Source organism: Zea mays, chromosome 5 (assembly GCF_902167145.1).
Source record: "Zea mays cultivar B73 chromosome 5, Zm-B73-REFERENCE-NAM-5.0, whole genome shotgun sequence".
In the NCBI taxonomy this organism is placed as follows: Eukaryota; Viridiplantae; Streptophyta; class Magnoliopsida; order Poales; family Poaceae; genus Zea; species Zea mays.
In genome coordinates, this window is record NC_050100.1 from 68,185,245 (window position 1) to 68,198,769 (window position 13,525).

General features: G+C 41.9%; 1 protein-coding gene and 1 pseudogene across 1 annotated transcript; one reads left to right on the top strand and one right to left on the bottom strand.

The window, feature by feature from the left end:
- Positions 1-1,373: 1,373 nt before the first annotated feature.
- On the bottom strand, positions 1,374-2,899 carry LOC100276680 (uncharacterized). The gene has a single exon (NM_001196758.1). The coding sequence runs from the start codon at positions 2,756-2,758 to the stop codon at positions 1,679-1,681; it is 1,080 nt and encodes a 359-aa protein (NP_001183687.1). The 5' UTR covers positions 2,759-2,899; the 3' UTR covers positions 1,374-1,678.
- An 8,677-nt stretch (positions 2,900-11,576) lies between these two features.
- Positions 11,577-12,581, top strand: LOC103628258 (glutathione S-transferase T3-like; annotated as a pseudogene).
- The last annotated feature ends 944 nt before the right edge of the window (positions 12,582-13,525 follow it).

Below are 13,525 nucleotides of genomic sequence, written 5' to 3' on the forward strand. Positions count from 1 at the left end.
AATGCAGGGATTCTAGAGGAGTTACATAGGAATTTCACAGAAATCAGTCCATTTTCTTGAAAATACATAGAAAAATGGAAAAATTGTGTTTCAAAGGGGGCCTGAGTCTTGGAAATTTTCAAATTAAGTCGATGGTAAGATGACTTGAAAACCATAAACCAGCAAGTACATGGTTTGCCCCGTCGTCCTATTTTATTGAGTGTATAGTCCCAAGATAAACTTGCAAGAAATTGGAGGTGTTTTTAGCACTTCACCCATAGAGCAAGTATAATAAGGTGCCATAAGCCAGCTGCAAAAGATGCTACATTGTGGTGATGTAAAATAAAAAAAGAGCTGCTCATTAGTAGCTAGTTAAAAGCACGGTGCTCACCAACTCCAAGGCAAAAAAGAGTAAACCAAATATTAAATGTATAATTTGTATCATGAAAGAGTTCTTATATGATTAGATTTTTAGTTGACTACGTGTGACATGGTTACATAAAAAACCATTGTGGGCTATATTATTAACCATGCTCTTGTATTTGATGTAGTTCAGGATCCAAATAGACGCCAATGTTACGCTCAGTTATATTTTAATGACAAGTTCTTTCTAACAAGGCTACTTTCGTCGTGGTTAGTATCGTTATAGGAACATCACTCTTATGTGTCATTTGGTTCACATATTTGTAATATAGTGGGTAACTCATAACGTTAAATCATGTTTGTTTAAATCTAACCGTAATCAGATACCACGTTAGAAATTGATACCAGTCTATTCAAACTTGTTACTGCCGATACTCGAGTGTGAACCATTACCATTATCATTTACGTTACATTTCGTGAACCAAACAACAGCTTAGCATTACCATTTACGTTACATTTAATGAACCAAACAACACCTTAAATAGTACTCCCTCTGTTTATAAATATGACACCGTTAACTTTTTAAAAAAACTTTGACCACTTGTCTTATTCAAAAAAATAATGAATTATCATTTATTTTGTTGTGACACTTAAGGTAGTATGTGCTTAACTTAAAATTTTATATTTTTAATAAATATTTTGAATAAGACGAGTGGTCAAAGTTTTCGAAAAAAAATCAACGGTGTCATATATTTGTGAACTGAGGTAGTAATCATTTTGATATACGTTCAAACTTATCATGTCATCATTTTGTTCATGTTGTTAACGCATATTGTGACGCACGCAGCAGCAGAGATTCAAAAGTCTAAAGTGGGCATTGTCAGTCAGTATCACAGCTCATGCAATAAGACAGTATGCTCAAACTTTCATATAATCAAACAAAAACAAACAAAACTTTCCTGAACACTGCAATTTGATTCATCCCATAAAACTGAAGCACAGTGTATTGCTGGCCAAAACCAGCACATAATAACATGTTAATCCATCAGCCAATATATTCAGAAGCAAGCAATAGAAAAGAGTAATTTACAAACTCAAAACTAAAGCAGCAGCCGACAAATAGCCATTGAGAAGAATGATTCATGGTTTCCCTGTACACTACATGTACATATAGCAAGTTTACCAAAAGAGCTCAACTTGAAAATTTCATTGACAGTCAGTCCCTTGGTATTAATTGGCCAACCACTGACAGCACAGAGTTTGCTTAATTATTAGCCATAACTTACCATGCTAGTCTACAATTTGATTCTACAACAAATTGTGTAGCCAAGAATTATCAGCGTTGATATCTTTGTGCAGCAAAGAAGCCAGCAGGAAACCTTGGGTGTGCGGTGCTCCTGGTGCTGCTGCTTCTGCTTCTGAAAGGAGTAAGACCAGCATCCACAGTGCTGGTAGAAGAAGGGTAGTGAACGCTGCGGCTGCGGCGGAGCCAGTCCATGAGGCGAGGCCGGCAATGGTGGACATGCGCATGTCCAACAGAATCACCGGGGAGTGATATCTCAGAAGAGTCCATACCATTCCCAGCTGAAGACACGGAGTGGCTGCCGTTGAGGCGGACACCTTGCGACTGGGACGAAGAGGATCTTGCAATGGCGGCGCCCCCGGGGTGGAGGGCGTATTTTGACCTAGAGGACTCGGAGAAAGATCTGTTAAGCAGATGCCCTCCGGGCTTGGCGAGGACGCCCTTGATTAGCCAGAGTTGGTTCCACCTCAGGCTCCCCGTCCTCCTCTCGACCATGGCAGCGCAATTGCTTCCCGCAGAAGCAGCGGCGTTGTTTGAGTGTGGATTAGCAGGCGCCAGCGTCACACCAGCAGCTGCGGCGGCGGAGGTGGTGGAAGAAGAGGCATCGAGAGACTGACGGGAGGGTAGGCAGGAGGAATGGTTGGCGGCGGCGGCGTCGCAGCAGGCGATCCATTCGCTGCAGGAGTGGCGAAGGGAGCGCTTGCGCTGGAGATGAAACGGCGGATCTTGGGCGTCGCCGCCACTGGTGGAGGTGGCGGCGTCGGTGCCGGTGCCGGTGCCGGTGCCGGTGTCCTGCTCACGCTCGTCTCCTTGGTCCTCTAGCTGGAAGAGACGAAGGAGCGTGGTCCTCCCCCCAACCGCTGGCGGTTCTCCTGTTGTCCCTTTGGAACGGGAACAGGGAGGCAGGAACTCCTCCTCCTCCTCCAGGTCCTGGTGGAAGGGAAGCGAAGGCGGACGAGGCGGCCGGGAAGGGGAGGCCACAACCACACCAATTAGGTTGGTAGCGTGGAGCCTGTCGAGGAGGCAGGCGGAGCAGAAGCCGGTGAAGGGCGGCTCCGACGGGTGCTTGGGGCACCTCCTCCCCGTCCCCGATGCAGCATCGCCATCGCCCATCCGGATGGGATGGAATTAGGTGCTTGGATTGGATCCTTGGGCTAGAAAGGAGGTCAATTGGAGGCTGGATTGGATGCCGGGGATCAAACGGCGAGGTTTGACTAGGGTTTTGACCAGCGATCTGGTGGGTGGAGTGTGAAGTGGGGAACGGCCAGCCAGCTACACGGCTCAGCCAGAGCAACAAGACGAATAGCGGAGAGAGAGAGCCGTTGGGCCGCTGCGTTGCGTCGCGTCGGCATAAGCCACGCTGCCATGTGGGCCCCGTTAGCAGGATAGAATTCGCTTATACCGTTCCAATCCAAGGACAAGTATTTAACTAACTAGTCATTTGATTCACCGTTTGGCTTACACCATACCAAGTTAGGGATGAAAGTGATAATCCGAACTGTTAGGACAAATTTAATATTTTAAAATAGATATGTATAAAATTTAATGTTGATCTTTTCTTATGTCATCAAGCACATTAGTACAAATATGAATAAAATATTACATAAATTGTTTTATGTATTATTTGGTCCCTACAACACAAATAGCTGAAAAAATTACCGAATTTGTTTCCGAATCCATGCCAAAGTTTATATCTATTATTTATGAAAATATAGGATGAATTTAAGGTTTATCTTTTATAAATCTTTACAAGTTGGATGTTAAAAATAAGAATACAAATTTGTATTGTAGATTCTATATCCTATTTATTCGCAATCAAAGAAAAACAACTAAAAAACTCATTACCGAATAAATACCATTTTGACCATTTTCATCCCTATAATACCAAGGCTCTCTTTTAGTTCAGTTAAGAGCATATCCAATGTTCTAGGTAAAAAAACATGTTGAAGTCGGTTCTCGCTAACTTCTTCCTGCGCCATCGCGTTCGGCGTCTTCTCTCCCTCGCTAGCCATATTTGTCTGGGGCTTTAGGGCATGTTTGGTTTGTGGCTAACTGTGCCACACTTTGTCTAAAGTTAGTCGTTTGAATTGAATAACTAACCTTAGTCAGAAAAGTTATGCAAAGTGGGGCAAGTTAGGCATCAATCAAACAGACCCGGTGGAAGTTACCCATTCCTGTGCTGCTTCTCCTTCTCGCGTCTTCGGCACCACCACGACGTGCCCGCGATGTGCCGCTTCCGCGACCATCTCACGCCGCCGCAACCACCCCACTGCCGTCTCTGGTTCTCTGGCCACCGGGAAGCATTCAGTGCCGCCGCGAGCAACTAGATCCGCTCCACCACACCCATCCGCTAGCGTCGCTGTGTTCCCACGGCACCAGGAACAATCCCGCACCGTCGTGGCTGTCATCCCGCACCGCCACAAACAACACACAACCTCTGTATTCCATCGCCCACGTTTAGCCATGAATATACCTCCGCGTCCTAGTTCATCGGTGAGTGAAGAAATTGGCATGTTCAACACGACATCCACAGAGATTGGTCTTGTTTCTCCTTTTGCTCCAGGAAGACAGGATATGCCCATGCTAATTCAATCAGCAGGGAGGAAGACCTCACATGTGAGCTGATGGTTGCAATTTATCATAATTTTTTCCTTATTGTTTTCAATTAGCAGAGTGATTGTACGCCCTGGTTGTATAATTGTAGGAGTTTTGTGCGGCACAATAATGGTTCATGTTCAGAAGTGCCTATAGATTCATTTCGTTGTTTGGCTAAATTAGTTTCACTGTAAAATTTGTACTGAGAAGTGCCAACCTTTAAATTGCATCCTTTTATTAGAGAAGCAAATGAGGAAGCCCGGTTGCAGTGTACTGCATAAACTTCTGAAGTACCTGCCTAAATCTGCCAGATTTTCGTTACATGCCTAGATGCTGCATACAGACAATCAAAAGGACAGGTCATATTTTGCATTGCAATTATCAGATGAATCTTCTGTAAGGATCAAACATTTGATATAACAATGGATTATTAATTAATACACAGAGGTTGCTCACTGATAAGACTTAGGAGCCATTGTGCTTAACACAAGATGATAAATATATCAGTCACCAGAACCTAAACTCTGACTGTCTCATTCCATGTTCAAATAGGGTTGTCATATCTCCAAATGGTGGTGTCAGTTATGCATATTACGGACACATATGTTTCCTTTTATTACCATTATTTTTTATGCATCAATTGCATGATATCTCTGTTGTATGTGTTAGAATTATAGGCATTTTCATATCATTTAAATTCCATAAATTAACATTATTATGATGATATATAACAAATAATTAATCATAGAAATCGTGATCTCAAATATATCCATAACAATATGGATCATGAGAACACAAAGCATATGAATCATATAAATATAATAAGTATATAAATATGGTTCATATATTATTACGGAACAACTGAAAATAAACATATAGCAATATAAACAGGATGACTGTAAAATTAAAACAGACAGATATAACATATTATAATATGACAGAACAGATGAGATAAAATCATTGCTACATATGAAACAACACAGATGAATATATGAAACATATACAATCTGCAGAACGTAAAACAACAAGAAACTGAATTGATCATACCCTCTCATGCGCTCTGAGGATCCAGATCCTTGTCCAGCTTCTCTTGTCATGTCGTCAGGAAGAAGATGTTTTGGTCAGTCGTGTAGACGCTCCCCAAAAACCTAATTGCCGATCCCCCGTGCAAGATCTCGAACGACAAGGGCTTCGGAGGCATCTGCCCTCTTGCTGCTCTGTGCGCGCAGAGTCACGAGATGGGAATACCCTCACTTGCGGCTAGGATGTGACTCTGAAATGGTTTTGTTCTCGTGTACCAAGTGCTAGGGGTTCTCCTCTACTTAATCTCTCGCAGAGGGAAGCTGAAGGAGAAGGGTCGCATGCGGCACGCCAAGAGACGGGCAGCTGAAGGACAAGGGTCTCGCATGCAGCTGACGAAGAGACAGACAACTGAAAGGTTTAACCCGGAGTTGAAACTCCCGCAGTTAATGAGTGCTAAAAATTAACACAACCACACCCCGCCCGCTCGCCGCCTGCCTGCCTGCCTGTCTCGCCACACCACGCCACGCCCGAGCCCGGCCCGGCCGCCGGCGGCGGCGGCGGCGCGCGCGTGGCACACCCTTGACCTTTTCTTGACTTCTTAAATTAAGTGGAATAATTCTCACCATATAAGTCAAGCCAAAAGACCCTTGGACTTCCAATATGGTACTATTGGTATTCTGCACCATTACACACCATAGAGTTTTATTGAATAAATGGGCCAGGCCCATAAAAGATCCAATAATCCCCACCAAACTCTAGGGTTTGTAATGATGAAGTATTAGAATCACAATCCTTTGATATACCAGTGTTTCGATGGAGACTGTTAAGTTGAACATCCATCTAAAATAAGAGTTTCACTCATTCACAACTGAACAATGGACTAAGCCTTGAATTGACAGTTTTATGCGAAGTGAGATTCACTCAAATCATTTGCTGATACTAGGCTGCAAAAGGGTATTCCCGCTGTTTAGAAGCATATAAGTCACACTTCAGTGCCTTTCATGAGTATTTAGGGATTACCCAAGTCCCATAGACTGTGACCAGTAGTCTGACTCATATAGGTGTATTCCTCAGAAGATGTTCTGTAGGACAACATCTCACCTTTTATAAGACTCTTGGAATACATTAAGGTAAAAACCATCCTGCCTTACAGATAGGAAAGATGTGCATCAGAAATAAGTTAAAGAAGGGATCTTCCCTTACAATCTAATCCTAGCTTGTTTCTCCACTCTACTTCACGGGATCTCCGATCACATAGAGTAGGTTACCACTAGAGTAGATTTCACATGGGTCTCATACCCATTTCTCTCGATGCACTTTCTATCACATTGCGTGACAGACCCTTAGTGAATTGATCTGCCAGATTATTAGATGTGTGGACATAATCCACCGTAATAACTCCGGAGTTTTTCAGCTTTCTGACAGATTTCAATCTCCTTTTAACATGCCTTGTAGACTTCATGTTATTCCTAGAACTGTTAACCTTTGTAATCACCGTTTGGTTGTCACAGTTCATAGAAATAGCCGGTATCGGTTTTTCAACTACCGGTAAATCCAATAGGAAATCACGAAGCCACTCGGCCTCAGCCCCAGTAGTGTCTAATGCTGCGAGTTCTGCTTCTATTGTAGACTTTGTTAAGATAGTCTGCTTGCAAGACTTCCAGGAAACAGCGCCACCTCCAAACAGAAACACATATCCTGTTGTGGCATAAAGTTCATCAGCATCAGAAATCCAGTTGGCATCACAATAGCCTTCCAGCACTTTTGAGTTTCCAGTATAATGAATACCATATGTCATAGTACCTTTCAAATATCGCAACACTCTCTCAAGAGCACGCCAGTGATCATCTCCTGGTTTCGACACAAACCGACTCAGCTTACTCACAGCATAAGAGATGTCTGGCCTTGTTGCACTCGCAAGGTACATGAGCGAGCCAATGATCTGGGAGTATGTCAATTGATCCCTTGCTATTCTACGATTCTTTTTCAATAGCATGCTAGGGTCATAAGGTGTTGGAGCAGGATCATAGTCACTAAAACCAAAGCGACTCAATACCTTTTCCACATAATGAGATTGTAACAAAGTTACCCCACCATCAGCTTCTCTAACAAGCTTGATGTTTAGAATGACATCAGCTTCTCCCAAATCTTTCATTTCGAAATTGCTCGATAGAAGATTTTTAACTTTCTCAATCACATTGAGATTTGATCCAAATATCAAGATGTCATCAACATAAAGGCACAACATAACAGACTCACCCCCACCATACCGATAATACACACACGTGTCAGATTCATTTACAGCAAAGCCAGCAGCTGTAAGAGTATTATCAAACTTTTCATGCCATTGCTTAGGTGCTTGTTTTAGGCCATACAATGATTTTATCAACCTACACACCTTGTTCTCTTGACCATCCGCAATGAACCCTTCTGGCTGATCTATGTAGATCTCCTCATCCAACTCTTCATTTAGGAAAGTTGTCTTAACATCCATCTGATGAATGATAAGATCATAAGAGGCTGCCACGGCTAATATGCGAATTGTAGTCAATCGAGCCACTGGTGAGTAGGTAGCAAAGAAATCTTCACCCTCTTTTTGGGTATATCCTTTGGCCACAAGCCTTGCCTTGTACCTCTCGATCGTACCATCAGGCTTAAGCTTTTTCTTGAAGATCCATTTGCAGCCTATAGGTTGACAACCATAAGGACGGTCAACGACCTCCCAAGTTCCATTAGACATAATAGATTCCATCTCACTCCTTATTGCTTCCTTCCATAAGTCAGCATCAGGAGAGGAATATGCCTCACTAATGGTAATTGGTGTGTCTTCCACAAGGTACACTATAAAGTCATTACCAAAGGATTTTGCAACCCTCTGTCTCTTGCTCTTTCGAGTGACTATAGTGTCATGCTCCTCAGGGCTGTGCACGTGAGAATCCTCAGCATGATCTATAGGAATCGACAGTTCGTGCTCATGGGGAATTATAGTCTCATGACTTGTATCACTAGGTGTATTCTTCATGGGAAACTCATTCTAAAAAATGTTGCGTCTCTTGATTCCATGATAGTATCAACATACATATTAGGCACATCAGATTTTATAATTAAGAACCTATACCCTGTGCTGTGAAAAGAGTACCCAAGGAATATACAATCAACAATTTTAGGCCCAAGTTTACGCTTTTTGTTGATTGACACATTCACTTTAGCCAAGCAACCCCAAGTGCGCAAATATGAGAGATTTAATCTTCTCTTTTCCCATTCCCCAAATGGTGTGATCTCTTTGTTCTTTGTTGGAACTCTATTCAGGACATGACACGCTGTCAAAATCGCCTCACCCCACCATGCCTTGGATAATCCCGCTGTACTCAATATGGCATTCACCAAATCTGTTAGAGTGTGGTTTTTCCTTTCAGCAATCTCATTGGATTGTGGTGAGAATGGCGGTGTCCTCTCATGAATAATACCATGTTCCACGCAGAACTCATCGAACACATTAGAGAAATATTCTCCACCTCGATCGGACCTTAACTGTTTTATTTTCCTCTCAAGTTGGTTCTCAACTTCAGCTTTATAGGTCTTAAAATAATTAAACGCTTCATCTTTTGTTTTTAAGAGATACACATAGCAAAATCTAGTGGAGTCATCTATAAAAGTGAGAAAGTATCTTTTACCACCTTTGGTCAAAATTCCATTCATCTCGCACAGATCAGAATGAACAAGTTCTAGCGGTGCAAAATTCCTCGCCTCAGCAGCCTTGTGAGGCTTGCGGGGTTGTTTTGATTCAACACACACATGGCACTTAGACTTTTTGACCAAGTTAAATTTAGGAATTAGATTTAGATTTGCTAACCGCATAAGACAGCCAAAGCTTGCATGACAAAAACGTGAATGCCATAAATCTGACTCATCAGAAAAATTAACAAGATTCACCATTTTATTACACACATCATGCAGTGATAAGCGAAACAAGCCTCCGCAGTCATATCCTTTACCAACAAAAGTACAATGTTTCGACACAACACATTTATTAGACTCAAGAACAACTTTGTATCCATCTCGACATAGCATCGAAGCACTAACGAGATTCTTCTTGATAGAGGGTACATGCTGCACGCTCTTCAATGACACCGTCTTTCCCGAAGTAAACTTCAGAATGACCGTACCAACACCAAGAACATGAGCACGCGACCCATTTCCCATTAACAAGGCGCCAAACCTCCCGACCTGGTAGGAGGAGAACATAGAGGCATCAACACACACATGAATGTTTGCACCACTGTCCATCCACCACTCAGGTGAATTACAAACTGAAAGAACAAATGGTAAAGAATTACCATACCCAGATGTTCCATCTTCAGTTTCAGTGGTTACAACATTAGCTGATTTCTTGTCCTATGTGAACTTGCGATCAGGGCACTCTCTAGCCCAATGTTGATCACTGCCACAGACAAAGCATCCTCCCTTTCCCTTGTTATTGTTGTTCTTCTTTTTAAACTATGCTATTTGAACAGGTTTATTTGTATTCTCTTGTTTGTTTTGGTTTTTCTTCTTGTTAAACTTGCGGAAGTTTCTCTTCTGCACCACATTAGCAGTAGAGGTCTCAACACCTTTTCCATTGTCCTTTGTTCTAGCCCTTTCCTCAACATCAAGAGTGCTAATGAGCTCTTCCACATTGAACTCTTGTCTCTTATGTTTGAGAGAGGTAGCAAAGTCCTTCCAAGAAGGTGGCAACTTGGCGATTATACCGCCAGCCACAAACTTGTCAGGCAAAGGACAAGGAAAAAGCTCGAGTTCCTTAGCTAGTTCCTAAAACTCATGAGCCTGTTCCACTACAGATCGGTTCTCAACCATCTTGTAGTCATACAGCTGCTCCATGAGATACAGCTCGCTACCAGCGTCAGTTACTCCAAACTTTCCAACAAGTGCATCCCACAACTCTTTCCCTGTAGGAAGGATGATATAGCTTTTCTGGAATTTTGTATCAAGTGCGCTAATTACTGCTCCTCGAAAGAGGTTGTCTTCAGCCTTAAACTTAGCCTCATCCTCAGGAGGTAAGTCGGCAGGCTTGCCCTCAGCGGCATGAAAACAAGATATTGCAGTAAGCCACAATTCCATCTTAGCTTTCCATATCAAGAAGTTTTTACCATCAAAAGGATCAGACTTTAGCACAGCAGCAAAACCTCTGACAGAAAAATGCCTAACATTAGGTTTTTGGATTGTTAGAAATATAGGCATTTCCATATCATTTTAATTCCATAAATTAACATTATTATGATGACATATAACAAATAATTAATCATAGAAATCGTGATCTCAAATATATCCATAACAATATGGATCATGAGAACACAAAGCATATGAATCATATAAATATAATAAGTATATAAATATGGTTCATGTATTATTACGGAACAACTGAAAATAAACATATAGCAATATAAACAGGATGACAGTAAAATTAAAACAGAGAGATATAATATTTATAATATGACAGAACAGATGAGATAAAATCATTGCTACATATGAAACAACACAGATGAATATATGAAACATATACAATCTGCAGAACGTAAAACAGCAAGAAACTGAATTGATCATACCCTCCCATGCGCTCTGAGGATCCAGATCCTTGTCCAGCTTCTCTTGTCATGTCGTCAGGAAGAAGATGTTTTGGGCAGTCGCGTAGACGCTCCCCAAAAACCTAATTGTCGATCCCCCGTGCAAGGTCTCGAACAGTAAGGGCTTCGGAGGCACCTGCCCTCTCGCTGCTCTATGCGCGCAGAGTCACGAGATGAGAATACCCTCACTTGCGGCTGGGCTGTGACTCTGAAATGGTTCCGTTCTCATGTACCAAGTGCCAGAGGTTCTCCTCTACTTAACCTCTCGCAGAGGGAAGCTGAAGGAGAAGGGTCGCATGCGGCACGCCAAGAGATGGGCAGCTGAAGGACAAGGGTCTCGCATGCAGCTGATGAAGAGACATGCAGCTGAAAGGTTTAACCCTAAGTTGAAACTCCCGCGGTTAATGAGTGCTAACCACACCACACCACGCCCGCTCGCCACCTGCCTGCCTGCCTGCCACGCCACGTTCGAGCCCGGCCCGGCCGGCGGCGGCGGCGGCGCGCGCGCGTGTGGCACACCCTTGACCTTTTTTGACTTCTCAAATTAAGTGGAATAATTCCCACCATATAAGTCAAGCCAAAAGACCCTTGGACTTCCAATATGGTACTATTTGTATTCTTCACCATTACACACCATAGACTTTTATTGAATAAATGGGCCAGACCCATAAAAGATCCAACAGTATGTTCACATGTTCATTATGATAGGTGGTATTGACTCTGGGTATTACGCTAATCTCCTAGTCAATGGTGTTGATGAATCTCAAGATCCCACACCTACTCGTGGAACATCCAAGAGTTCTCAGGGTAGAAGCAAAAAATTTAGAGATGAGGACATTCTTCTAGTTTCAGCTTGGCTTAATGTGAGCATGGATCCTATTCACAGAGTTGAGCAAACACATGGCACACTGTGGACAAGAATACATGCATATTTCAATGCAAACAAGACATTCGAGTCAAATCGTTCAAAAGGTTCTTTAATGAACTGTTGGTCCAGTATACAACATGATGTCAAGCGGACGTTTGTCTAGGATTGAAGCCAGGAACCACAGTGGTTGGTCAGTTGATGATAAGGTAAATTTTGATTTATCAACTCTAATCATTTGATAGAACTTCATTGTCATGTATTTCTTTTCAAATATGAAGATTGCAAATGCATGTGCAATGTTCAAAGCCGAAGACCCGAAGGATAGGAAGTTTTCATACCTGCATTGCTGGAAAATCCTGAAGGACAAGCCAAAGTGGACAAATAAGCAGAAGGAAATTGGAAGTGCAAAAAAAGCAATAAGAAACAGAAAACAACAATGAATTCTTCTCCAACATCAACTACAGTTGTAATTGCACGAGATGCCCCTTTACCTATTGATGTTGATGCTGAACTATCCGCGAGACCTGACGGTAAGAAGAAGGAGAAACAAAAGCTACGACAACGTTCAACCATAGACGTGGTGGACTATCTAATGGCAAAGAAGAAAGAAGCTGATCATGAGAAAGACTTAAAGAAAGAAGAGAGGTGCAATAAAGCATTTGCTCTGAAGGAAGAAAGGATCAAATTGGACAAAGAAAAGTTTGAGTTTCAAAGACAGCTGGAAGAGGACAGAATTCTTAATTTGGATTTGAGCACCATGGACTACAAACAACAGCAATATTATGAGCACCGTCAGAATGAGATTCTTGCAAGACATTTCAATTTATAGAATTGTCTAGAGTTAGATCAGTACGATGTGTCATGAATTATTTTATGGTTTAGGAATAAAATTTTTACTTGCACCTTGGACTTGTCTGAATGTCCTGAAATCACTTTCATTGGCAACTGCTTTCTGGTGTGCTATGGATAGTTGATGTTGGCTGTATTTGAAAACAACCATCTGTTTACAAGATAATGACTTCAAAAATAATGCAAACAGCCATCTGTTTAGAAGATGATGGCTTTAAAGTTAATGCAAACAGTCCTCTGTTATGCATATCAGTTGAGCGCACTGCTCATCTGTTACCAAAACTATGTATAAAATTGAAGAAATGGTCCTGAATTGTAATACGTGTTTTTCTTAAATCTCAGTACATGAACAATCAAAAATGTGGAACAACTGGATAACTAGTTTATTAAATGGAGTACAAAATAGAGAACATTAACTAAAATTGTATAACTCAGGATGATTTTGCCATAAGTGCTCTATTAGGTCTGCCTTAAGCTGATAATGGGTCTCCTTGTTCTTGATATTTCTATACCGTTGAATGAGAGCATCAAGCTCATGTGCTGCATTGTGTGAAACAGTCACCCTTTCTCCCATGTCATCATAGTTACAAACATATCGTTCCGTATTGTCGAAGTTGTACTTATATTGTCCCCCATGCTCATCTAGTTCATCTTCGACGATCATATTATGCATTATGACGCAAGCCATCATAATATGATGCAACGTGTCTTCATCCCATAAATGAGCTGCTTCACGAACAATTGCAAAGCGAGGCACTACCTTATGGCCAACCGTAGATATAGCCAATTCGACCCGGATGATTTACTATATCCTCAACAATCATATGTGTGGCACCTAAAAATAGATCGTCCTCATCATCAGCTGATGAGGGATCCATCACTTCATTCATTACAAATTAATTGAACTCTTTGTTGGACTCCATA

Excerpts from the sequence above, each read along its gene's own strand:
- LOC100276680 (NM_001196758.1), bottom strand. The coding sequence starts at position 2,758 with ATGGGCGATGGCGATGCTGCATCGGGGACGGGGAGGAGGTGCCCCAAG.